Genomic DNA, 27932 nt, shown 5'->3' on the forward strand with positions numbered 1-27932 from the left:
ACTTTTTTACAAATTACATTTTAGATTAGGAATATATCAGCTTAAACTGCCCATTTAAGGTAGCAGAAAAGGCATCTATTATGCACAATGGATAAGAGGTACAGTGTTACTTGTGTAGTTAAAATTATATTAATGTTGAATTGTTAAAATATGTAAATACTGTAATTAGTCTTCTACACAGGAGATTTTTAAAGAAGATGATAGTCAAAGTTTTGTGGGCATCAGTCCGTGCACATCAACTCTGCATGCTATATTGGAATGATGCTCACAAAACCTTTGACCATCCTCTTTTATAAAAAAAAGAAAAAAAAAAAAAGAAACATACAAGCAAAATCTAAAAAATCAGAGCAAATATACAGCAGAGGAGAAGTTTATGCATCCATCTATTTTACTCCTCTTCAATCTATACTTTTGTTTTGGCTATGAGAATAAATAAAGTTTTTTGCAGTTACCATCCTCAAAAAGAAAAAATCACCAGTTGAGGGCACCTCAGATTAGAGCTGTTATGACAACTTCACAGAGCATAAGTAGCAGACACACTGATCTGCACTCATCGTGATGCTTCAGATGCTGGAGTGCGGATGCGACATCACCATGGCAATGCGTTTGATCTGTTCTAACCGGTCCGCGCGCTCAAATCTCGAAGGCGCGGACCTGCTAAAGCGGACAGGCGCAGTCCTGTTCGGGGGAGGGCTCTGTGGGCGTGGTCATGCCGTACAGCCGCACTTCCCGTTAAGGAATGCAGTGTACGCTTCAATCGCTCATCTGTTCAGGTGTAAAGAGGAGCGCTCGCATCACAGGTGAGGTCTGTTTATCATGCATGCATGTGTTATGTAGGGGTCTTCTTAAAACAAAAGAATTAAATTAAGGGGGCTTAATTAAGCTAACTTAATTTCTGAGCATGCCACATATTAAATGCTTGCCTTTGCATTTTAAAAGAAACGTATATAAAGCTTTTATAAAGATATGCATGGTTTAAAGCATTGTGTAAACCATAAAAATTCTAAAAATCAAGATTACTCCATCTTCCTTACCATTGTACAACTTGTACATTTTAACTTTCCCTTACAACCCGCCAGCAGATTTATTAGGTGTGGCAAGGAAGTTCCTGAGAACCTAGCTCACAGGTGTGGTCACCAAAATCAGTACATTCTCTTTTTTTTCTTGCTTGCTTGCTTTTTTGCTCACGTTAAATCTTGCATGTGTTTAAACCTCATATTATATCTGTTTTCTCTATCTACATATTATATATCTGTTATATATCTATATATGTGTCATAACCTTATGTTATACTGTATATAATACAGATTTAGCTATTGACGCTGCTATTGACTTTTGTAACTATATCGATCTCTATCTGTTTGTTAAGCAATGATGTCACTGAGGAAAAATAGTCTTTTGTAAAAGAAAACATTTAAACTCTCGCAAGCATATCTCTATGCTCAGGTTTTACTTCTAGCTCCTAAACACAAAGAAGCTAGATCTACTTTTCTGACTCACCATTTTTCAGTGATATTTAATGACCAGAGAGCTTCTCTAAATTATACAACAGCTACCAACCAGAGGGAGTTATGCATGTGCTTCCTCTGAGACTCGTGAAGCCTGCCAACTGTGTTTTTTTCCACCCTGCTGAACATGCTGCATCACAGGCAGTGTCACACACTCAGAGGAAAGCACCATCTGGCTTCTTCTACATACATTCAATTGAATTTTAATTATATAGCACCTTTAATAATGGGCAACGACAATCTTAATATATAGGACCTTCAGGTCATAACTCCGTCTGATCTAACAATGATGAATACATGGCTGTTGTACACCATATGGCTGGTGGCCTTTTTCATTTTTGATGATTGACATGGAATAGTGGTTATGCCATTCTCTACGCAGAGAGCACACCCAGTTTTATTCCCCTGGCTTCCATTGAATTTGAACTGGCAATCACCTGATGATAGGGCACATCAAGTGAGAAGGGTCAGCATGGAGATAGTAGAAACAGAATAAGCAGAATTTAGCGCAGGAAAAGTGACACAGAGTTATGGGATAGACCCAGATGTAGCTAGTTAGTGATCTACATGATGACAAGCACAGTGGTATTAACAGTGATATTAGCATGAATCTCATAGCTTTGCACAGTTTAAGTAAAATGCACAGATGAAAAAAACGGTCAGTGGTTATAATAAAGCACTGCTGCATCATTGTCTTTATATAGAAATGAAGCGAGAGTTAAATTCTCCCTGGGAAATGTGAAAATCAAACAAGACCAACTCAGACATTCAGGACACAATTAGACTTGCATGCCACATGTCAATGATAAATATTAATATGCACGTAATTAGGCATTGATTTTTAATCAGATTTTTAATTACAGAATTGAATAAATAATGACTGTTCCATTAAAAAACTGATCAATGTTTACCGATTACTGTTTATTTAAAAAGTAAGACATTAGTTAAATAAATTTTCAAAATTACTAATGTTACTTATTTCTTGCATCCTCAGTTTCCCCGAAGATTAAAGAAGAACTGAGTCCACTGCAGCTGCTTAGTTAGCTACAGTAATTTCGCCAAAATTTTGTTTCACTCTTGTGCTACGTAGTTTCTTTTTTGTGCAAACACCCATAAAACCAACACAGAATGGAAAGAGGAGACTTTGTCCTCAAGGCCAAACTGGCTGAGCAAGCTGAGCGTTATGATGACATGGTGGCTTGTATGAGGGAGGTGACCAAGGCTGGTGGCGAACTCTCAAATGAGGAAAGGAACTTGCTGTCTGTCGCCTACAAGAATGTGGTTGGCACACGCAGGTTGGCCTGGCGGGTCATATCCAACGTTGAGAGCAATTCAGAAGAAAGTGACAAAAAGCCTGAAGTGGTAAAAGAATACCGGGAGAAAGTGGAGAATGAACTAAGAGATATCTGCAAAGATGTACTGGTAAGGAGGCAAAGAATCAAGGTTATGTCTTGGGTGGCCTTTAATTTACAGATAGCTTACTTGATACTGTAAAGTGATAAAGTGATTCTGCATTCAGAAACATCATGCAATCTTATCTAATATTAGATAGACTTCCAGAAGCCGAAATAAATACTGATATCTAATAGGTTGATATAAAATCCTTCTATTTTAACACCACCTGAGAGAGCTGAATTCATTATGCAAATGCACCATGTGGCCTACTCCTTCAGATAGCAATTAAAAAAAAAAAGTCAAGAATATCTTTAATGCTACAGTTCAAATCCAGTCCCTAGACTAACCATTGGCAGCAATGTGAATGACATGGATATCTGAAACTGTTTTAAGCATTGAGTTCTTGGCATTTTTAAATTTTAGTAGGATAGACAAATGGTTATGGTAAATTAGCCAATAGGCAGCTATGTATCTTCTATCTCCTATTGTATTCTTAGGGTACAATGTTATTTCAGTATGCTAAGATATGACTATGATATGACTGTTGGTTTACTGCTGTCCAAAATTCTGCATGCATATTTTGCTACAGTAAACAGTAGAACTCACTATAGAATATTCACTATGGTAGAACAGCACTAATAACTCCAGGTGTGTAATGTACCTGGGAAAAAATGCATTAAAAGCAGCTATTCATGTCACTTACGGACTCTGACAGAGGAAACAAAAGACGCACTTCCATAGAAGCTTTCATGTATTTTCTTTTCAGCTTTGCATGGAGATGGAAAAAGACATTATTACAACTTGAAAATTGGCACTACAAAAGCATTAGGAACACAGCAATAGTTACATTCGTACAGTCTCTGTGAGAAGTTAATGGTGATAAATAATATCTTCACTAATCATAAGTGATAACTGATCTTCTTTTTGGGTCTTTTTAAGTTCTTATTGAGTTTGTTTAAAGGTTTTGCTCATTTAATTTAAGGACTTTGTTTCTCGTCTACAGGACCTGCTGACTAAATATCTAATAAAAAATTCTACAAATAATGAGAACAAGGTCTTTTACCTGAAAATGAAGGGAGACTATTTCAGATACCTTGCTGAAGTGGCTCCGAAAGATGATAAAAGTAAGAAAATACATTTTTAAAACTGCATGTATTACCCTCAGTCCTCAAAGTGAGAACTGCAGGCCACCTTGTGTTGGTTGTGAGAACATGTTGTTGACTGATTGTGTGCCAAGCACATTAGACACATGTAAATAAAAGCAGACTCCTAGGGATGGTAGGATCTTAAAAACAAAAGCAAATATGCTTTCCACATGGTCCCGGTCCCTGTATCAATTTGTCTAGATGGTTTCATAGTGCATACTTTTGAACATGGAGAATAGATAGAGTATCGTTATCATGAATCCAACATTAAACAAAAATATTTGTATTTAGCGGACAGATCTATGTTATCGAGAACCATCGACTAAAGTTAAATAATGGTCATCTCTAACCGGTTGGTTCTCCCTAAGAATATTATGGACAAATCTTGGAATATTAGACCTTTTATTAGCATCAGCTCCAGTTTTCCTTGCTTGATTGTTAGCTCATGTACGGTTATGCTTGCTCTCCCAGTGATTGCTAGAGTTTCCATCAGGTTCTTTGTTTCCTCCCACCTACTATACAAAACACATGCCAGTAGGTAGATTAGCTATACTAAATTGCCTCCAGGTGTTAATGTCCATGCATGATGCACTGTCTTAGCTGGCGTTTCAGTCAGGGTGTGTCCCTGCTTCACACCCAGTGTTTCTGGGATGGGCTGAGGATCCGATGTGATTCTGACCATGTTCGAACAGCTCCTGAAGATGAACAATCATGCATCATCCTATCATTTAGATATCCTATTTATTATTTCAGTTGTTCACTTTTGGTTCTTTTTGTTGTTTTGTTTCCCAGCTGCTGTAACTGACTCTCAGAAAGCCTACCAAGAGGCATTCGATCTGAGCAAGAAAGAGATGAAGTCAACACACCCGATCCACCTGGGCCTCGCCCTAAACTTCTCTGTCTTCTACTACGAGATTCTTGGCTCTCCGGAGAAAGCTTGCAACCTTGCAAAAGAGGTACCTAGCAATGAGACAGACCTATAACAGCTGCCATGTTTTTTTCCCAATTTGTTTTGAGCTGCCATTTAAACTACGTCTGTTTGCTTGCAGGTACTTGAAAAAGCCACAGAGGATGCAAGTTCCGTTAGTGACGAATCTTTTAATGACAGCGCCATCATCATACAGCTGCTAAGAGACAACCTCTCAGTGAGTAACATTTAAGCAAACTTTGTACTTGAGTTGTCATGTCAAATACAGTTAAACCTTGGATTGCAAGCATAATTCGTTCCAGAAGCATGCTTGTATATAAAAGGACTTGTATGAAAATATTAAAGTGAATTTCCCCATAAAAAATAATGGAAACTCTACAGATATGTTTCACAACCCAAAAATGTTCATACAAAAATAAGTAATGCAAAATATAAAGTATAAAATAAAACAAGTTAACCTACACTTTACCTTTGAAAAGAATAGGAGAGGAGAGGGGAAGGTAGGGGGCTACTGTGTAGCACCACTTTCACACACACACCACACTCATTTATGATTTATTAAAAAAATTTGCTTATCTTGCAAAATGCTCGTGCGACCAAGTTAATCCGTAATCCAAGGTTCCACTGTAATCCATATGGTATTTTTTAAGTGATTTTATATTTTTATATTTTCTAACCAGTAGTGTATATATATATATATATATATATATATATATATAAATTGTAATGTATGTGTTCAGTTGGACAGTTGGACCTAATGATGGACCTACCTATTTTTTGTTAAATCTTTTCTAGTTATGGACAGCTGATACTGGAGAGGAGAATGAAGAAAAGCAGAGCTGAAGATTCACTGCCTTCTGATTACTTTAGAGGGAAAAATAATCAAATAGGATGAATTTATTTTTTTTAATCCATCATACAACACAGTTGTCTAGTGCACATCAGTGCTGCTATTTAAGTCATGTTGTGGCTTACGGCTTACACACCAATCAGCAGCAACATTAACACCACCACCAGCTAAATTGAATAACAATGATTATCAATTATATACCAGTAAATAAGTAACAAGTACATGGACACCCCTGCCTCATTTTTGCCTGTGGGGACCAAATGCTTGTCTGGTCCAATCTCACAGACACAGTGCAACACAAATTACTGAGAAAAGTTAATGCTGGCTGTGGCATAAATGTATCAGTACACTTAATGCATTACAGCTTGCTGTGGGTCTTAGCAGGTAAAGAGTCCAAGGTTGTTGATCTCGCCTCCAAATTCCCCAGATTTCAATAAAAAAAATATCCATGATATGTGCTGGACAAACAAGTCTGATCCATGGAGGCCCCGCTTTGCAATTTATAGCACTTAAAGGATCTGCTGCTAACATCCTGGAGCACACCACACCACACTACAGTACACTTTCAAAGGTCTTGTGGATTCATGCCCGAGGGGTCAGTGCTGTTTTGGTGGCACAGGCTACCTAAAAACTAGGTGGTTTTAATTTTAATGGTTTTAATGTTATGTCTGATTGATGTACCATTGTTAGTAGTTTGTAATTCTCCTAATTATCCCAGTGGATTTTACTTTAACGTTTAAATAGTGTGTTTTTCCTACTGTTTATATGTGCATGTGGTGTAATATGATAATTTTATAACGGCATTAGCCATGATGTGGTGAGTTTTCCTTTTGTCATTTCTTAATGGGGAACAAATGCTGACCTTATTTTCTCTTCAGAATATCAGGGATAAACTGTATGTTTCATCTGTACTTATGCAACTACTCTATGATATTTAAAAGTCCTAACTGCCTGGTCACATACACAACACAAAAACCCACATGAAAACAACCGCCATAACAGAAATTTAGAATATCAAAACATGAATTAAAACATTTCCAAAAACATTGAGGAATGGTGCTGTGATATTTTCCAAAATCTAAAAAACAGGACTTAAATTCATACTTTCATAATACACTGTAAACCCTAATGCTCAAAGTAATTAAACATATTGAGTACTTTTAACTTAAATAATTTTAATTACCTTGATGAGTATTTAGAACTTTTTGGTATTTTTGAGTTTGTAGAAATGCCACTTTTTAAGTTAGCTGAACAAATTTGATATTTTAAGTACTTAAGTAACAGTAACTGTCACCTTAAAGTTCCACCAACTTAAAATCTTTCAGACTAGCGATTTTGTGTCTGACAACATCAGGACAATAGGGCACTGTTGGCTCAGTGGTAAGTGTTTTTCGCCTGCCATGCAAAAGGCCTGGGCTCGATTCTCAACAACTGGATAAAGTGCCTGTCCCAAGCCCAGATAAAATGGGAGGGTTTGTCAGGAAGGGCATCTGGCATAAAACCTGTGCCAATCTTGTGTGTGGACCGGATTGTCTGCTGTGGCGACGCATTGCCGGGAGCAGCCGAAAGACCAGCAACAACTAAAAAAAAATTATTACTGCTATTAAATAGTATGAGTAAGGCTACTCAATAATGCAAGTAAAGAACGATTAATATAAATGAGTACAACAAACTCAAAAACTCATAGTTCTGTTTACTTAAAACTAACAACATTACTTCTGATGTAACTGATTACCTCAATTTTTTTGAGTTTTGCCATGATTGACTTAAAACTTATTTGGGTTTACAGTGTAGTCATAACCATAAATATATGGTGTTTACAACTTTAACCTTTTAAATTTCACTTAATAAATAAAAGGAATCTCCAAGGCTTCCAGTTGAGCATGGAGAGGACTAGTACAAGAACTTTACAATGTATAAGGTAGCTAAAAGCTCTATAAAAAATAACATGTAGACAAAATATGAAGATAACAATCTGATTTTATATAACATAATAATCGAGAACAGGAAATGTAGATTCAGCTAAAGCAGTTACTGTGTAACAGAGAAAAAGCTACCTATGTAAAATCAGTGTAAAACAACCCATTGTTTAAATAGATTTTATTTGACCTTTTGTAAATGTCCAGATATTAATTCTGCATTATCTCTCCATACTTTCAGGAATGAACAGTTTTTCATAGTTTTTCGTGGCTAATGCATGAATTTAAATTGAAGCAGAAGCAGCAGAAGTAACAATGCAAGGTGCACCTTCTTGTCTGTTCATGCTTAACTTCACACTATCCTCACACTCATGCCACTTTTACAAAAAGACTAAACTGCAAAAAACAAAAAATATGTAAAAATATAAAAGTAAAAAAAATTTCATACTTTGTTTGCAAAAATCATCATGATGATATTTTCCTTTTATTTATCCAACACTGTTAAAGACCTCTATCAGACTACATAGCTGGACGATGGTTTTGTCCCAGTCAAGATAGCTAAGCTTTTGGGGACAGAACACATCTTTTTAGCTTCCCTCAATGGGCAATGTTTGCTTCAGGGCAGTGTCCATAAACAGTATACTGTCTACAGAAGGTGTATACTGAAGTGTATTAAAGGTGTGGCTTTAACAGTACGCCCTCTGGCTGTTTAAGGTGGGTTATTTCTGTTTGTTTTTGATTTTGTTTGTTTGTTTTTTGTATAAATTTATGATGTCAGAAAGCTAATATTATGGGAAAACTGATTATTTAGAAAATGAAAGATATGCTAACTAGTGGTTAAAACATTATCAAAACCTTTTATTAATACTCATACCTCAGCTTCCTTAGTGGTATATCTGAAATATTTTGAAATTTCACTGTGGTGTGAAGTATACGTAGCAAGTAATTAAAACGTAATCTTTGATTTGCAGATAATGATACTGTTATTAAAAAAAACATAAAATTAGATAACATAAAATATTTTTTTAGAATTAAATCTGAATGGCTAAAGTGTGAAAACCGTTGCTGTATTTTTGTTTCTTTCCTATGAGCCCCTTAAGGAACATCCTCCATCCATCTAGAAACCTCTGTAGTCCAACTAGAGACTGTGAAGGCCACTTTTGGCCATTGTATTTTTTTTTCAGTTTATGACCATGGAAGGACCTCTGGTCAACATCCACACATTACGAGCAATTTAAGAACACCGGTTAGCCTAATCTGCATGTCTTTGGACAGTGGGAGGAAACCCACCAAGCGCGGGGAGAATATGCAAACTCATTGCACACAGACCCAAAGTTGGAACCAAACTCGAACCCTGGAGGTGCAAAATTACAGTGCTAACCACTAAGCCACCGTGCAACCTTAAGGGACATAGCAGAATATGAAAATGACAAAATATGATAAAATTTTTTTTAGGAAAAAATGCATAGTGAGAGTATATCTGTGTCAATATAAGAATAGTCACTGCTAGACAAGTACACTTTCTTTGTGTTTACAATATTTCTCTGTTACCAAGCCTCTGTGTGAGGTTAAAAAAATCCCACCTTCACAATTATGGTGAGGTTAGTAGAATTTAGTCTTGTCTATGATTTTTTAGAAACCTAGAGCACAATGGTGTAACTTAAATAGTTATGTATTTGCCCATTTTAGCACAAAATTTGGAATTATTAGATCTTAACATTAATCTTTTTCACATTTATGTACAATTATGTAATTTGTAAATGATGATGATTATGTTATTTGGGTAGCAGTGAAGGCCGAGAGCCTTGATCAGACCCCGGCGGCGGACGCTGGCTCTGGGGACGTGGAATGTCACTTCTCTGTGAGGGAAGGAGTCGGAGCTTGTGCGGGAAATGCAGCGTTATCAGTTAGATCTGGTGGGGCTTACCTCGATGCACAGCCTCGGCTCTGGATCCATACTCCTGGATAGGGGTTGTACTTTGTTCTTTTCCGGATTTGCCCAGGGTGTGAGGCGCCAGGGTGGTGTGGGGATACTCACGAGTCCCCAGCTGAGTGTCATAACGTAAGAGTTTACTCTATTGGACGAGAGGGTTGCCTCTCTGCGCCTGAGAACCATGAACAGCTTATGCTCCAAATAGCAGTTCAGAGTATTCTTCCTTCTTGGAGACTCTGAATGGAGTACTGCATCGGGCCCCAGTAGGGGATTCCAAAGTCTTCAACACACATGTGGGCAATGACGGAGATACTTGGAGCGGAAGCCGGTGGATTGTCTACTCCAGGGAGGGAGCGAGTCGTTACTTCAAATGAAGGAGTTTAAATACCTCTGGGTCTTGTTTACAAGTGATGGAACATTGGAACGTGAGGTTGGCCAGAGAATTGGAGCAGCGGGGGCAGAATTAAATTCAATTCAATTCCATTCAATTCAATTCAATTTTATTTGTATAGCGCTTTTAGCAATTTTCATTGCCGCAAAGCAGCTTTACACAGTCAAAAGAATTATTTAAGTTTGTATGAAATGTGAATTTGTATGAATCAAAATGGTCAGTTTTGCAGAATTGCAGTCACTTTACTGCATTGTTGTGATGAGAAGAGAGTTGAGCCAAAAGCCAAAGCTCTCAATCGACCGGTCAATCTTCGTTTCAACCCTCACCTATGGTCATGAGCGTTGGGTCATGACTGAAAGGACAATATTGCAAATACAAGCAACCGAAATGGGTTTTCTCAGAAGGGTACCTGGCTTTTCTCTTAGAGATAGGATGAGAAGCTCAGTCATCCGTGAGAAACTCGCTACTCCTTTGCGTACACAGTTTGGTGGGGGTAGCAGTTTGGGGTTCCCTGCTGGTTGAAGATGAAAGGATAGATGCTTATTGAAATTGATTAAAAAAAAAGACAAAGTGATAAAGTGTTTTAAAAAACTCACCTTTTGCGATTTAATTGGTTACAAAATATGGTCTTATCTGTGATTCGTAGAAAAATAAAGGATGTAAGTGGGACGTAAATTGTTGCACTTTCACTCGCAGATATGAATCACACAAGATTTGGCAGATCTTACAATAAAAGGACTATATTTTTTTATATGATATATTCCATAGCTCACATGCCTCCTCAGCATCTAGTTAGCAATTATTTATTCATAAATCATTTACAAAAAAAATAAAGTACACATAAGAAAAAATTACCATGTCCTACTGATGCTCATGAGTGTTAACTTATACTTTACATAAGATGACATTCCTAATGTAATAAGTATTTAATTACTTATGCAATTAATGTGAAATATTACTTGATTGACTTAGAATTTGCACGAATTACTGTACTTTTATATATGGAATATAGTGTGGAGTTAAAATTGTTTATTTTTATTATGTTTCTCATTTATCAGACACTTTTATTAAGAACGACTTAACAAACAAAACAAACTCACAAATTAAACCAAATAAAATAATTATTTGTTATTGACAAAATTGTATTTTTTTAAATTATATTAATTTTTCTGTTTTATACTATTGTATTTTTATTTTTCTCTTCATTACTTAAGTACTATCTCTTTTTTAAAAATACGTATTCTTGTTATTTTCTTCAGAATTCTCTCTAAGCTTAGCCTACACAAATACCCATAAAGTATCAGTCATGCCAATGAAGCTTCGCTTTTAAAAGACTTTTATTTTGACACGTCGTGACCCAGAAGTAGAAACGGTCTGCTTCCGTGTGCTGTAAGAGTAGGAGACTTTTAAATTTACAGCAGAATGTTTAACAAGAAAGCAAGAAGGAATTTTAGACAAAGGAAAGACGACTCGAGTGAAGAAGATGAAAGAGAGCAAGTCGTTGAGACCGTGAGAGAAGCGGAGGTGCACAGTGTAAAGCAGCTGAGCGCGCGCAGAGGGATTTCCTGCAGCTCCAAACCCAGCAACACTCCTCCATACAGAGGCGCTGAGTCCAGTCCAGAGCACACACAGGAGCCGGGGGCACCTCACACTCAGACTAAAGACGACAAAAAGTCTTCTCAGAAGAGTCAAACCCTTAGCTTCCTGGGTGAAAAAGAAGGTGAGTCTCAGTCTGGGTTCTCCCCTGTTCACAGGTAAAGTACTCTATATGGACAGAAGTATCAGGCCAAACATGTTAATTATTGAATTCTGGTGTTTCAGTTAGGCAACTTAATGCTTCATCATTTCATCAAGTTATTTTCTATTCCAAAATGAAAGTGCACAAAGCAAGGATTATAAACACATGGTTGGATGGATGGGTTCAGTGTGGACAAACTTAACTAATCTGCACAGAGCCCTGATCTCAACCACATCGAGCACATTTGGGCTGAACTGGAACAGAAATTGTGAGCCAGGCCTTCTCATCCAACATCAGTGCCTGACCTCATAAATGCTTTACAGAATGAATGAGCACAGAAAGAATCCCCACAGAAACACTGCAAAATTTTGTGTACAGCCTTCCAAGATGAGAGGAAGCTGTTATAGCTGCGAAAGGAGCACCAACTCCATATTAAAGTACATGTGTTTGGGTACAATGTTGTTGCAGGTTTGGCCAAATAATTTTGTCCATGTAGTGTATGTCATAGAGAACTGTGAAAACTGTCCCTCTTTTATCTGAGATCTTGTGAATTGTGCACTCACCTGACCAGCAGTTGCCCTTTATAATTTGTCAGCTTCCCCTATAAACTGTCCTTGACTGGATAGCGAGCACCACAGCACATCATCTGATGGGAACTGTTTTGGGTCAGCACGTCACTGACACAGCAGTGTTCTTAAGATTTCCAGTCACTGTTTGGCCAAGAGCATGTACACCACCTGAAAACATAACTCAAGGGCTAGATGATGATTAACACGCATGACTTGATCCTCCCTTATGATCAAGAGCACTGGGTTGTGACCATTATAATATCGTAAATACAGGTAGTGGACATTAAGATTCAGTAGTTTATTAAATGTACCGTACAGCATAGTGAAATGATTTCCGTATATATCCTAGTTTGAGAGCTCATAAATGATACATTTGGACAAAAACGGGATACTTTTTCTGATAGATCATGTGCAGTATGCAACTGTTCTATTAACAGACATTTAGTATGCTGTTTCCACAGGTGACTGTTACTTTCCTTCCTTTTTTTTTAAATACCAGTGAAGATGCAGCTTTGAAACAGTACTAATTTGGGTCAGTGTCAGAGATAATTAATCAAACTTTGCTCTTAGAGCACCACAGATCGTGTACAGATTCATGCATTTTCCCACCACCCAGCGTGAAATCACTGGAAAACAAGGTGCATTCATGTACATTGTTGGTTTCCCTAGAGTTGTGGGCATCATCCATGGAACACATTAAAATGCCCTGCACACTGACAATGAATGGTGCAAACATTTTAAAGTACAATCGTGAAAGTCTGCCACGGCTGAGGTATCTTGGAGCCCAGTAAAGTCGTTCCTGTGACCATTCAGTGTGTGATCCTTTAAAAAATTGACAGATAATTTGTTATTAATTTGTGGAAGAGTTATATCTGTCTGTGGGAACAGTCCACACAGCCATTACTTGCACACATTAAAACGCCCTGCACACCGACAATAAGGCTTATGTGAACCACAAGACTTATCACAGCATTAACACTTAAGTGGTTATGGATGCAACATGATCATCAATTTAATATATACATATACTATTTTAAAAAGAATATATATATAAACAAACACCACTTCATTAACACTTGTACTAAATGTAAATGAAGTGACCTTCCAGGTTTGTTGCCAGCCTAATGATTATAACATAAAAAAAGAAAGAATAAAAAAAATATTGAGGTAATTCAGAAATTTTTTAAGGGGATTCTAGAAATGTTAAAGAACAATGCTGGCTAGTGTTTCTAAAAAAAAAAAAAATCCATGTGCAATGCAGGTTTGGCCGAGAGTGACTTCAAGTTGAAAAGAATTGTAAACAAAGCTGTGGTCTTCCATGCTCGCAAAAAGGAAGATTCTCCCGTTAAGGTGACCACTTCACAACAAGGTTTGTCATGTCATCTTTCAGCGTACTGACTCCATAACCAGAGCTTTTATCTAAGCCAAGAATCTTACCCATTGATTACTTTCACTCTGTTTAGATGTGGAAGACGTTAAGCCTAAGGAGCAATCCGAGAGCAGTTCCGCTGAGGACATGTCTCCAGACAGCGATGATGAAACAAACTCTACAGCTTCCAGCTCCTCCAGCTCTACTGAATCTTTCAAAAAAAAAACCGGTAAGCTGAGTCAGGTCTCATCATTGGATTTTAATCACTGTTTTTTTGATACAGTATATGATTGTGTCTTTCCTACTGTAGTTAACATCCCTAATGCAGAGAAGATCCGTGCAGCTAAGGACCAAAGGAGGAGAGCAAGGGCGCAGCGGGACTACATCCCTCTTGAAGCAGATGAGGAAAATGACGTTGAGGTTGGAGACAGAGTGCAGGACGAGAGCGATGGAGAACATGGCAGTGATGATGAGCCAGATGATCATGAACGCAGGATCGAGTTCGCGCCCAAACCCAAAACACTTAGAGAGCGCATGACGGAGAAAATGGGTAAGGGATGCAAAGTAGATATAAAGCAGTGCACATGCGAGGAGCCTTATCATTAAAATCTAAACAGACCTCACAGCTTATTTTTTGGTTTCTTTTGGGTTTCTTCTGTTCCTTAATGAAGATTTTTTTGTATAATATTAAATGTTTAATATACCCCCAATTAATAGTTAAATGTGCATAAACATGTTGTTCTGTCATTCCTTAGATGATAATTAGGTAAGTGATAATTAACTGTGTTGTATTTGTTACAAGTAAGAGGTGTGTTCAATCAAATGAATGTTCAATCAAATGAAAATCTCTTATGAATATGAAGCTGACTTATCTTGGAGTGTCATCCTTGAAAATCGACAGATGACTTGTTACCAACTTGTGGAAGAGACGCATCTGTCTGTGGGAACAGTCTACAGTCATTCACAGACACTACTTACACATTACAGGAACTCGGCTGGGAGTTATTGCAACATCGCTCATACAGTCCTGATCTTGCTCCAAAGGATTTCCACATGTCCAAGCCATTAAAGGAGTTCCTGGGAGCATATCAGCATTTTAGACACAAAGCAGACAGCCTGATCATGGCTCCAGCATACTAAGAAAATGTTCTACTTTGGTGGTATCCAAGCACTAGTGAAACACTGGGAAAAGTGCATTAGTTTAGTATTATATAGAGAAATAAATGAAGTTTCACTCTCCTAACTGTAATTGGTAATTATAATCAAAAGTCTCGGTTTTACTTTATCGCCCCTCAGGAACATGTATAAAAGTAACTGTCAAAAAATGTGTTAAAATATATTCTGAAAATCCGAATATCCTCGCTAGGGAGTGGGAGCGAAGGGAGTTTCTCTGATAGCCAGGAGGAGGACCAGCACCTCTGGGAGGAGCAGCAGATTGGAAAAGGTGTTAAAAGATACCAGGTGAATGTCTTTTATTCATTTATTCTTTGGTTGTATTATTATTATTGTTTGTTTGTTTTGTTTCTCTTGTTGTTCAAGAAAATTGAGTTCATTAATTGAGTAGCAAAATTTAAGGTATTAACTTTGACATATTTTTTTATGCTACTATTGGTACTTTTGTTTTCAGAAGCAAAGTGGAAATTATTTCAAACCTCTCAGGCGAAAAAAAATGTTTGACATCCCTAAGACTCTTTCTCCAGTCAGCATTGATATCATAAAGAAGAGAATTACTGGAAAGTATGTTTTTTATTCTTCTTGTACAATATAATTATTAAATATTATGAACTGTGTTGCATTAACTTGTATTTTAAATTGTATTGATTGGTTTTAAATAAAACGTATTGCCTAGAGGACTGTGACCAACCCACAAGCTATCATTAACATACAGTGTATAAAATATACCAGTGTACCATGATCACTCATTAACCTATGGTCTTCTGTAATGATGCCCAACTAAATTTCTTAAAAATGTCTCAACTAGGTCCTTACAAACATACCTACTTCGCAAACAAAGTACAGAATTTGAGTTAAAAGCATGCAGATCTCTACCACATTGTCCTGCACTGAGGACTTATGCTCCCAAATCATAATTCCCCTATCTGTCTGACCCAAGTTTTAACCAATAAGTCAAATGACTAGCAATTTATAGATTTATTTTCTTTTGCATGTATCTCTCTAGGCTTGAATCTCTAAAGGAGGTGCAGAGAGCTCATGAAGCTGAGCTCAGGAGGATGCAGCAGGACATAGAGAGCGCGAGGAGTGCTGTGGAGAACCTGGAGAACCATCCTGCTGACAGCCAGCTCCTCTTCTATCGCAGCATGAACACTTTCACCCAGAACCTGGTGGAGTGCCTGTCTGAGAAGGTCAGGAGAGCATAACTCGTACCTTATACCTTCTACCACGTACATCAGAATTAATCCCAGACTTGACATGTGAGTTAGAAGTGTTACGTTTTTAAGATTTCGTTAATGCAATGTGTTATGATTGTTATAGATTCAGCTGATAAACTCCGTAGAGCTGGACATGCACCATCTGTATATTGACCAGGCGGAGGCGCTGTTGTGTCAAAGAAGAAACGCAGTTCAGGAACGCTCTAGACACCTCCAGCAATTAACGTGTAAGTGGATGGTTACTGCATTACGCGCACATGTTACACTAAATATGGTCACTGAGAGCATTAGTTACGATGCTTCTAATATACAGATATTTCTAATTTAATACTATTACATACTCAGTCCCTTAGTATGAGAAGCATTCAAGTCATACTGGGACATTTACAGAAGACTTCAACAACAGTACTGTGAGACATTTGAATGGTGGAAACGTTTTAAAGGCGACCATATGTCAGTGAATGACGATTACAGCTAAGGTGGCTTGGTGACTCCTGATTCTTGAAAATTGACGGATAAATTGTCACCAACTTGCGGAAGAGACGCACATGTCTGTGGAAACTGTACACACAACCATTCACAGACACCGTTTGCATGTTACAGAACCTTGGCTGGGTCTGAACTTGCTCCCACATATTTTGGGGTATTAAAGGAGTTCCTGGGATGCCAGAGTTTTAGACATAAAGCAGGCAGTCTGATCATGACCCCAACACTCTGAGAAAACTTTCTGCCTTGTTGGTTTTCAATCACTAGTAAAACGCTTGAATAACTGTATTCGTGTACCAGGGGATTGATTTGTATGATTGATTGATTGATTGATTAATTGATTGATTGATTTGAATGATCGATTGAATGATTTGATTGATTTAAATGATTGACTGACTGAAAAGTCCTGGTTTGATTTGAACACCCCTCTTATTGTGTCTGCCCCTTTTTGCTCTAATGACACGGAGCACTTGATCAGTCACATTTGGACAAAACCTTATGATTCATTTTAAATTAAATTCTAAGTGTCCTCTAAATAAATGCTTCATGAGAAGAATCTGACCTATTGTAGAAAGCAGTTTGGTTGATATCACAATGTTCACAGCTTTTACACAGGAACCTAGAAATGTTAAATATGAAATATTTAAGATTTATTCTAAAAAAAAAAAGTACTGTTTATTTACAGTTGGTTTTTAATATGGTCTCAGACTTTTGAACCCCACTGTATGTACTGGGTGTTGCAAAAACCAACGTAAATGTATCAGGCATGATATTTATCTTATACATACATATATAAATTTTTTTTGCTATAATTAGTCATAACTACAAGTTAATACTTAAAACTACAAGTAAAAAATTCACGAGCATCTCTGATGGTTCTCACTCTGAATCCATTATAGTTTTATTGCACTCATTCACCACAGCACTCTTGAAGATTTCTCGTCCTCCATTAGGAAATGATTAATCATTTATATCTTATAACATGTCCTCCTATAGACAGCACTAATCCACCAAGCAATGGAGAAGCACTGGGGAAAACCAACACAACCCAAGACAGGTGAGAGACGACTCAACATGATGCATGAATTAATTTCTTAATGCAGCAGGAACATATATCAAGGAAAACTTTTTAACGTGTAGTCAGGCTATGCAGCTTTATATTGGCATGATTTGGGTCGACTTGGCTTCTTGGAGCAAAGGGTCCCTGCAAATCAGTCCAATGTTATTTTTACTAATCACTTTATTCCTATGATGACAAACTTCTTTCCTGATGGGAGCAGTCTCTTTCAGGAAAACAATGTCACCATCCGCAGGTCATGAGGGTTCAACAAATGGTTTCATTAGAATGGAAATAATGTAAATCATATGCTGTGGCCTTGTCAGTCACTAGACATCAACTCAAGTAAAAACCTATGGAAAAAGATTTTGGACTGCGGTGTTTTACAGTGCCCTCTTTCACCATCCACAAAAACAAGAGTTGATGGACGTGCTGTTTTTTTCTTTAAACTTTTGCATGATCTATAAATCTCTAATTATATTCCAGTGAGCTGTTAAAGGAAGAATGTGGGAACGTCCGGGCAGATTTGGAACCAACAGCAGAACAGGAGGCAGAATTACAGAGTAAAAGAAGTGCGTCTTCGCTTCAGATTCTATGTATTAAAATGATTGTATCAACTTTTGACAGCACAATATACTTATTTTAAAACATATTTATTTATTCACTAAATGTGCCCGTGAATTTAATTGCACAGTTACTCGCTTTTTTAAAAATGTACAATGCTGTCTGTTGAATTTTGCAATTAACAAAAAATTTTGTTACCACGGAATGAAGGCATGAGATTGCATTTATTAAGTATATTTCACCTGCACACTCATAATCGTATTTAAAAACATACTGTCTGTTGAATTTTGAGATTTTATTATTATTTTTTATTTTTTTTATAAGAGAATTTTATATTTAAAGTATATCTTCTGTTCCTGTGTGCTGAATGTGATGAAACAAACTCTATATGTTACCTCAAGCTCTCAGCCATATATACATGAAAGAAAACACTAAAATTAATTCAGTAGTTTTTGCTTGATATGTGCACAAATGGACAGACAAAAATTCTAAAAAACATCTTGATGTTATCTATTACCCTCAAATTATTTTTTTACCAGACACAACAACTTCATGAAAGTGACTCATATACATAGATTTGTCACTGCAATGCTAATGCAGAATCTCTGTCTTTGCTCTTTAGAGGAAATACTAAAGAGAAGTGAGGAGATTTTTGCTGATGTTCAGGTCGACTTCTCAGACGTGAAGAAAATCCTGTCCAGGTTTAACGAGTGGCGTGTCTCGTTTCCAGAGTCTTATACCAACGCCTACATCAGTTTGTGTCTTCCTAAACTCCTGGCTCCTTTGATACGACACCAGCTCATTGACTGGAACCCTCTCAAGGTATTATACTCCACACACAGTTTCTCACTTCACATGATAAATGTGTGGGTTTTTTGTTTGTTACCACTAACAGATCATTTTGCTACCTCAAAAGCAAAGATCGTTCTGTAAAAAGACAAGGTGATTCAAAGAATGTTAACACTTGCGTATCATTACAGCACTAGGGAATGATTAACCTCCAAACATGTCATAAGCTTTCTTCTTTGCTCAAACTCAGTCTGAAAAACTTAAATGTTTTCTTTAGCTTTCTTATTTTTTATTGTAGATAGTATTACTTTACACACCTAAATTAAAACCTTGTCTTTTGATCATCATTTCTGACTGCTTTTCCAAACCCGTGAAAAATAAAAAAACAGGATTACAGAACACAACTATAGCCTCTACTTCTCAGTTATTGTTACAGATTTGCTTTTTTTCCCCTATGCTTTCACAACCAAGGGAAAATTAATTATGTCAGATATTTTTCACTGATAAAACCGTGATACAACAGATAAGTTTGGCCTTAATCCCAAGATATTACTGTATAAGAAGGTTAGTAATTCAAAAACACAAAATATCAAAAATAAAGCATGGTAATGGCAGCACACTGCTCTGGATTGGGTTCACTTCAGTCAGGGCAGGTGATCATGGATAGCTTCAAATAAAAAACATCTATTTTGGCATGAAACCTGCAGGCCTCTGTTAGACAGAGCTGAAAAATGCAGGTTCTATCACAATACTGACCCAAAGCACAAATCCATTGTGACAAAGAAACATCTTCATTTTGGAAACGTCTCAGTCAGAGCCCTGATCTAAATCTTGTTGAGTGATATGAAGAGATCTCGAAAAAGTTTCCCTTCCTCACAATTCGAAAGAGTTTTTAACAAGGCTCCTGTGCAGTGCAACGATAAAGTGTTCATTCGCCACAATGCATGTTTTTAAAAAGTAACAATCTTACAAGCAAAATTATGCTAATCTCAGACAGAGGGTGGAGATTTTGAAGCACTTCCATGGTACGCTGCTGTCGAGAAATTCTGTCATGGACAAGGCTATGAAGAATGCGAGAATGCTGATGAGAAAACACTTCCTGCGACCGTGGAGAAGGCCATCCTGCCCAAAATTCGAGGTAAAACTCAAGTTCTGAATCTTAACATAATATGCTAATTGTTTTACCTTTTAAGTACGTTGTATTCTTCTGAAGTCTTATAGTTGTATATCAAAGCCAGTTTCCCCATAAGAAATAATGGTTAACTCTGATGATTCGTTTCATGAGTCAAAAATATTCTTAATAAAAATAATAAATACATATAGTTTAATAATTAAATTAATTAAAAAAAATAATACAAAATATAAAGTAAAAAAAAAAAAAAAAATCAATCTGCACTTTACCTTTGAAAAGAATTGTAGCTACCTTCTCATCTACACTACATGTTTATGTTTACATTCTGGACCATTGCACAAAGACACTTTAATAACCATTGCACAAAGACACTTTTTCTATGCAGATTTGCACACCATTATATTTCTATTTGTACAGTATATATCTATTTTGTACAGCATATTTCTATCTTCAGTTTCTATTTTTAGTTCTATTTTTCGTAGTTAAATTTTATTTTTATTTTTTTAAATTTAATTTTTCTATCGAATTTCTTTTATTCATATTTATTACTTATTATAAGCTGTAATTCTCTTTTTAAGGTCACTGGCGGTCGTGTAAGCATTTCACTACATTTCGTACTGTGTATGACTGTGTATGTGACAAATAAAATTTGAATTTGATTTGAGCTGGTGTGAGAGTAGAGGAGGAGGGGGGCTACAGTGTAGGACGACATCTTTAACAAGGAACCTCTCTAATGAGACTTGCTTTTGCAGAAATGTGACGTTGCATTGTTCTTAAACAGATTCATCTCTTGCACTGCTACAGCCTTTTTAACCTTTTTCTTAACAGGGGCTGTTGCTGCAGTACATTTACTAAAGAACAGTTAGTACACTTGGGCACAAAAAAAAAGGCTGTACGCATATGTGCACACATGGTTATAGTGTTATGGTAAGCAGTACATGCGCGCACAGTAGTTGACTATATGAGACTGTAATGTTTAATTTGATGTGGTGAAGTGTTCTGTGGGAAAGTTTTGGAAGGTGTCTCAAGTAAAAAAGACAGGTCTTTTTTGTTTAAGTTTTCAGGAAAGGGAATGTAGTTTTCAGGAAAATATTCAGGATGTTTAATTAGCTGATTAAGTGTATTATATGGAGTGTTGAAATGCAAGGTTCTTTATTTGAAAAAATAAGGTTGTGCTGAAGGAGGAATTAAACATGATTTTGGATTACACTATATGTTGAGTATTCTTTGAAAAAATCTTGCTACTTACATGTAGGGTTAGTTGTGCTAGGAAACCTTAACATCAGGTCGAAGTTGGAAAATATACATAGTTCATCTTGAGTGTTTTTTGTTTTGGAATGTGCACCTAACTCATGACATATAATCTCACTACACACTGATCTTTTTGTTTAGAAATGTCTTAATTAATTCACTAGTTTTACTTGTTTTACCTCCAAGGTTTTGTCGAGCTCGTGTGGGACCCTTTGTCTCTGAATCAGTCTCAGTGTCTGACGTCACTTTGCAAGAGGATCCAGGAGGATTACAATGTTTTCGATGGTGAACAGAGCAAGCCTGTGAAGGTATCGATCTACAGACTTTTACAGCACTGGTGTTGTAAATGGTTTCTGCCATTAACATCTAATGTGATGTGTACGATCCCTCATAGGCTTTTCTGGAAGCTGTAACCCAGAGACTTAGGAGTGCTGTGGACAACGATGTGTTCATCCCTCTTTATCCGAAAAGGTAGGGATGCAAATAGCTGATGTTTTCTAGAAGACCCTCAATACTGCAACACTTGCTTTTTATTAGATATTGTGTAAATATTATTTATTAATGGTAATTATAAATATTATTTCTAACAAGGTGGCTTAGTGGTTAGCACCTAGCACCTCCAGGGTCCAGGATCAATTTCCGTCTGTTTCCGCATGTTCTTCCCGGTACCCGGCTTAATCCTGCAGTCTAAAGATACGCAGATTAGGCTAATTGGTGTTCCCAAATTGCATGTGTGCGAATAAGTGTGTGTATGTGTGTATGCCCTGCGATTGGTTGGAACCGTGTCCAAGGTGTACCCCGCCGCGCCTCCTCTGTTTCCTGGGATAGGCTTCAGGCTACCTATGATCCTGTATACAGGATTAAGCAGTATAGATGATGAGTGAGTGATTATAGCAGGGTGTGTAGTCTTTTGTCAGGTTGCAAATAGAAATTCTATGGATACAAGGCTTTGCAAGCTAAACAAACTCACCCAGTTGTTCCAGTTCCTCCCAGCTAGATTTACAGCTGCTAGTTTTAACAATATGCGTGTGTGGTTGGAAAATTTTTCGATTGCTCTAATTGCTTTTTAACAGACTGAAATCAAAATATAAAATAGTGTAATTTGATGTACAAAAGATTTCCTTAGAATTCTGACTTTAAACTAATAAAAATAAAGTCCTCTTCCCTCATGTATGAGGATGAGTCAAATAAAAAGATTATTATGTTTTACCTGTGGTGGCATCCAGGGTCCGGGTTCGATTCCTGTCTCTGTGTGCATGGAGTTTGTTCTGCCCGTGCTTGGTGGGTTTCTTTCGGGTACTTAAGTTTTCTCCCACAGTCCAAAGACATGGAGATTAGGCTAAGTGTGTGTATGTGTGTGGCCTGCGATGTGTTGGCACCCTGTGCAGAGTGTACCCCGCCTCATGCCCTAAGTCTCCTGGGATAGGCTCCAGGCCCCTTACAACCATGTACACAGGATAAAACGGTATAGACGATGAGAGAGTGAGTGTTTTAATTTTTCATAAATTCATAAATTGTTCTTGCTTTACACATAAAAGGAGGACTGACTTGAACTTTAGAATGTGGACAATATCACTCCTGCTTACACACGCAAAAAACACACACACACACACACACACACACACACACACACACACACACACACACACACACACACAATCATTTCACTTCATGTTTTACTTATACTGCTGCTGTCGTACCCTCATGCCATATATTTACCTTTTATATTTTTTTTATACTGTTCAGTGTACATATACACTTTGTACATTCTGTGTAATTTTTATATTTTATATTTCTGTTTTAATTATATTTTCTTATAACTTTTGTAGGTCTGTTCATTTGTTGATATACAAAGAATGTAGATATATGTACATATTTTACTCGTCCTCGTACAGAAGAGAAGATCTAAACATCAGTCTTCTAACACTTTTACATTATATATTTTTGTTGTATCTTTTAGTTATTTGGATGACAAGACTTCCCCACAATTTCAGTTTCAGAACCAACAGTTTTGGAGTGCCGTTAAGGTACAGTGCTTTCCACTTCTCCACTCAGATTTAAAATCTTAAGACCAGTCTGGCTGTTGAGCTCTGAATGCATGTAATCTGTGGATTCTCCTGCAGAAATACTTTAAAGTTTATGGTTCTAGAGAACAGTTTACAGTATGTTTAAATCTCAGGCCTTCTTTAGAAAGATTAGTGTCATACTGAACATTCTTCCAACATTCTTGGTACTGTTTGACTCTTTAATATACGGATGTAATAGAGTAGTGCTTTATAATTGCATTATGTGGTTCTCTTTTCAGTCTGGTTCCATGTAGGATTTTCTTTTCAGGTCGAATTGGGGAGTTTTTCTTGCCACTAGACTTACAGTACTTACGTGACTTTATTAAAGTTGTTTCGTGACGGTGTCTCTTGCTACAAATGTAGATTAAATTAAAGGAGTAGGAACTAGTGTTTTACTGCAGCAGGCTGCAAAGTTTTAAAAGATACAGTATAAAAACTGTTTGTTTATGACAGCAGCAACCACATTTCCCCTCTTGTCTGTTTATACAGTTCATCATCACCAGTATAGTAATCACTGGCCTGTTCAGCATCACCATTATAATAATCACTGGCCTGTTCATCCATCACCTGTTTGTCACTAGTTTCATGCCTTAAGTTAGATGTTTTTTATGCTTAAATGATTCATACTGTGGGACTCTGTAAGGCTTAAAAAACAAAAAAGATTCCTCTGAAACTAGTCAGGTACAGGGACTGGACTAAAAAAAAAACCTTCAGGAAGCCTGATAAACTATCATTCTAAACTACATTAAAATACAACAAGGTCTGGCCCTTTGGAATATTGTTCCAAAAAATATATATTTTATTGAACTGAATAAAAAATTTAACCTCTAAAACAAACAGATAAACTTATTTAAATTATTAGATTTATTTAAATATACTTTCTAACAGCCCCATCTCTAAAATTCAGGGTTAAACAGTGCATCAAAAAATGCATTGATCCTTGGTCATGTTTTTGTAAAAAAAAAAAAACTTGCACGCTAATATTTTGTTGGGCTGCCTTTTACTTTGATTACGGCACACATTCACTGTGGCATTGTTTTAATAAGCTTATACAATGTCGAAACATTTTTTTTTATCCAGAGTTCCATTTATTTCGCACCGCTATGAGTTTTCTCTAGCACATCCCGAAGATTTTCAGTAGGGTTAAGGTCTGGACTCCGTGGTAAGTCAATGTGTGAAAATGATGTCTCCCTGAGCCACTATTTCACAATTTGAGCCTGGTGAATTCTGGCAGTGTCATCTTGGCATATTAATTTTTGGTCATTCATTATGAGCTAAGCTCACTTTTTGGGCACATAACATTGCTAAACATAGACCTGTCCATTTAAAGCAACCCCTGATCATAACGCAAGCTTGTACCGTAGACACTCGTACAGTGCCCATCATGCCATCACTTCTCTTTTTAACCTGATGCACCCAGCCCTCTGGAACAGGATAAATCTCAACTCATCAAACCACATGACCTTTTTTCAATGCTCCACTGTCCATTCTTTATGCTCTCTAGTAAATTGAAGTGTTTTTGTCTGACACAGTTGTTTAACTGATGCACTGAGCAGCCTCATTTCTTAGCGTTAAATAACTTGTTGCCAGCTCAACCACATTAATCACTGCAGTAATTATTTAATGGAAGGCTCTTACCTACTTGCTTAATTAAATCCAGGTGGTGACACTTTTTTGGCCAGGCAGAGAATGGCAGAAAATATATTCTGCGCCTGAGCAAAAAGTAGTAAAATGTAAAAGACAGTAGATAAACATTTTCTGTATTTGAGAGAACATTATACATGGTGCAAATTAAAAACTTTATCAGATTGCTTTTACAGTATGTCACTCATCAAGACCAACAAAGTGAGCTAAAATAGCAAAAATTTTATTAGTAGAAGACATTTCTACTCCTCATCTGTGGCATCCTGAATGTGAAACCATTTACAGCGCTGAGCCCTAACATTACATTTATCATGTTTTAGCAATAATTAAAAGCAGTAGTAGTATAGTATTATTAGTAGTATTATTATTGGTTGGACAGTAATTTCATTTAAGAATGCCATTATTGTAACACGATGAAAATAAAATGCAATGCAGAAAATAACAATCACTCCTACTACATGGTCTGCTATTTTTAATTTCTTAAAAATTATTTTTGCACTCTTTCAGTGAAGAGATTATGCAGTGGCATGTTGTCTTAAATCGATACTAAAATTACTGAAGTAAAAAGCAATGAAAAGACAGTGTTTGCAGTTTTTTATGTTACATATAAAGAGCACATTTTCTTTATCATGGTAACTAAATGAAATTTAAAAAAATGTAGGCGAAAAAAAAAAAAAGTCAAGATCTTGCAAAACCTTGTAAACTGCGCTTAAAAATGTGATTCAAGTCCCACCTTTATTCTTTAGGTACCTATCCAAATGATGGACACGGCTGAATTCTTGTAACCAATCATAAGACAGAAGGAGGGATTTCTTAACCTCACCCAATCTTGCTAAAAGTTGCACAACCATTCTTTTATAAAAAATTTAAATAATCCGCATTATTAAAAATTCGCTTAATGGTAAGGACTTTAATAATTACCAAATTAATTATTTTAAAATAACACCAAAATTTAAGTTCAACATTCATTCTTTAGGTTTCTAACCATTCATACTCAAAACTGAATACTTTTAACCAATTCTATGTATTTTTATTACCTGTGATATCTTGTATACGTTTCCTCCTGTGTTTCTTTTCAAATTTCAACTTTAGCAAATGAAGTAAACAGTTTTTTAATGTTGGTGTGCATTCTTACAAGTTCTTTAACAAATCTTTCTTATAGAAATGATTATCAGTGGCATGTACTAAATCAATACTAAAATTACTTAAGTAAAAAGAAATGAAAAGACCAGAACAGTGTTTGCAGTTTGCAGTTCTTTGTGTGTTTTTATTAAATAAAATTAAAACTCAGGATTAATATCTGACTGCTTGCTTTTGGGCATGACATGTTGATTCAGTATTTTGTATAATTAGTTTAAGGTTAGGGTAAGACTCAATCAATTTTAGGTGGTATAATCAGTCACCTGCATACTTTTGTAGGTAACAATATTAATCCATGTCCAAACCATCCTGTTTTTAAGTTGCTTGGAAACATTTCATTATGGGATGGCTTGATTGCTCAGGATGTCCTGAAGGAGCTGATGCTGGACAAACTTCTCAACCGTTACCTAATGATGACCCTTCTGAACGAGTCTAATTCACAGCACGTTATTGAGAAAAGCAAGAAGGTAATGGTACACTGCAACGCATTAATCAGATGCAAGCTATTGTTAGGCGTCTCAGTCATTATGACTAAGTGTATTTTTTTTTCCCTTCTCTTTCCCAATAGGTGGCAGAGTGTTTTCCAAAGTCCTGGTTCATGGATCTCAGCACTGGATCATCAGTCTCACAACTGCAACACTTTAGCAAGCATCTTCTGCAGACAGCAGATTTATTATGTAAAGACAGAAAGGATTCCACCAGCTGCAGGTAACGGCGGGTGGGGGGGGGGGTTATGCTTAAACAGTGACAGGACATTTGAAGAATGTTTCACGGAGCTTTTTATCTGTTTGGTAACTGATTTTTGTTCTAAAATAAAAGATGATTTATGCTATAAACTATGGGGTGACTGACAAATGAAGCTTCTCCTGTCATCCTTTCAGAATCGTGTATTAAAATGTCAGCAGTTAAGCACTAGATATAACTAATGATATGCTTCATGTCTTTTTTTTTATTACTAGAACTCTTCTATCTGATGTCATGATTCTTCTTTGGACCATTAAGGCATCTGAGAGCATGAGGATTCTAGCAGAAAAATACAACTGTTATGATTTGTTAGAATCTATAAAAAAGTCATAGTTTTATATCACTCACCCACTCATCTTCTATACCGCTTTATCCTGTATTCAGGGTTGCGGGACGTGGAGTCTATCCCAGGAGGTTTAGGGCACAAGGCAGGGTGCACCCTGGACAGGGTGGCAATCCATTGCAGGGCGTGCACACACAACACACACACACACACACACACACACACACACACACACACACACACACACACACACAGAATTTGGAAACGCCAATTAGCCTAACCTGCGTATCTTTGGACTATGGGAGGAACTCGGAGTACCCGGAGGAAACCCACCAAGCACAGGGAGAACATGCAAACTCGATGCACATAAAGACGGGAACCCGGCCCCTGGAGGTCCAAGGCGGCAGTGCTAACCACTATACCACCGCGTCGCCAGTTTTATATCGGTGTAACAATAAATCTATTTTTATAGCCTAGAAATGATTGTATGGTGTGATCAATAAATGTGCCATTGTTCTTAAAATTGTTTAGATTTTGTTTTGTTTATTAATGAGGGTTTTCCCTTTCGCTTTTCATTAATCCACTGTGGTGTTTCTAACTATTAGCACATTTAACCCAACAGCTACAGCACTGTAAAGTCT

At 36.8% G+C, this 27932-nt stretch overlaps 2 protein-coding genes across 2 annotated transcripts; both read left to right on the plus strand.

Annotated features, from left to right (window-relative positions):
• The first annotated feature begins 1036 nt into the window (after nucleotides 1-1036).
• Nucleotides 1037-6872, plus strand: ywhaqb (tyrosine 3-monooxygenase/tryptophan 5-monooxygenase activation protein, theta polypeptide b). Its single transcript, XM_053510253.1, has 6 exons — nucleotides 1037-1127; nucleotides 2503-2930; nucleotides 3907-4027; nucleotides 4841-5004; nucleotides 5098-5193; nucleotides 5772-6872. The coding sequence occupies exons 2-6, from the start codon at nucleotides 2637-2639 to the stop codon at nucleotides 5817-5819; spliced, it is 723 nt and encodes a 240-aa protein (XP_053366228.1). The 5' UTR covers nucleotides 1037-1127; nucleotides 2503-2636; the 3' UTR covers nucleotides 5820-6872.
• Nucleotides 6873-11452: 4580 nt separating this feature from the next.
• On the plus strand, nucleotides 11453-27814 carry gcfc2 (GC-rich sequence DNA-binding factor 2). The gene is made up of 18 exons (XM_053510548.1): nucleotides 11453-11789; nucleotides 13638-13745; nucleotides 13840-13974; nucleotides 14056-14295; nucleotides 15112-15206; nucleotides 15373-15482; nucleotides 15925-16108; nucleotides 16239-16362; nucleotides 17618-17678; nucleotides 18165-18250; nucleotides 18865-19064; nucleotides 20025-20169; nucleotides 21601-21722; nucleotides 21809-21885; nucleotides 23375-23441; nucleotides 26585-26731; nucleotides 26833-26972; nucleotides 27224-27814. Exons 1-18 carry the CDS (start codon nucleotides 11492-11494, stop codon nucleotides 27339-27341), a joined length of 2457 nt encoding a protein of 818 aa, XP_053366523.1. The 5' UTR covers nucleotides 11453-11491; the 3' UTR covers nucleotides 27342-27814.
• Nucleotides 27815-27932: the final 118 nt, after the last annotated feature.

This window comes from Clarias gariepinus, chromosome 13, assembly GCF_024256425.1.
Source record: "Clarias gariepinus isolate MV-2021 ecotype Netherlands chromosome 13, CGAR_prim_01v2, whole genome shotgun sequence".
Classification (NCBI taxonomy): Eukaryota; Metazoa; Chordata; class Actinopteri; order Siluriformes; family Clariidae; genus Clarias; species Clarias gariepinus.

Bases quoted from the DNA above. Each gene is read 5' to 3' on its own strand.
- gcfc2 (XM_053510548.1), top strand. From the start codon at position 11,492: ATGTTTAACAAGAAAGCAAGAAGGAATTTTAGACAAAGGAAAGACGAC. The intron at 21,886-23,374 runs GTAGGGATGCAA...TGTATCTTTTAG, and splicing joins ATCCCTCTTTATCCGAAAAG to TTATTTGGATGACAAGACTT. The intron at 26,973-27,223 runs GTAACGGCGGGT...TTTTATTACTAG, and splicing joins AAGGATTCCACCAGCTGCAG to AACTCTTCTATCTGATGTCA.
- ywhaqb (XM_053510253.1), top strand. From the start codon at position 2,637: ATGGAAAGAGGAGACTTTGTCCTCAAGGCCAAACTGGCTGAGCAAGCT. The intron at 2,931-3,906 runs GTAAGGAGGCAA...TCTCGTCTACAG, and splicing joins ATATCTGCAAAGATGTACTG to GACCTGCTGACTAAATATCT. The intron at 5,194-5,771 runs GTGAGTAACATT...AATCTTTTCTAG, and splicing joins TGCTAAGAGACAACCTCTCA to TTATGGACAGCTGATACTGG.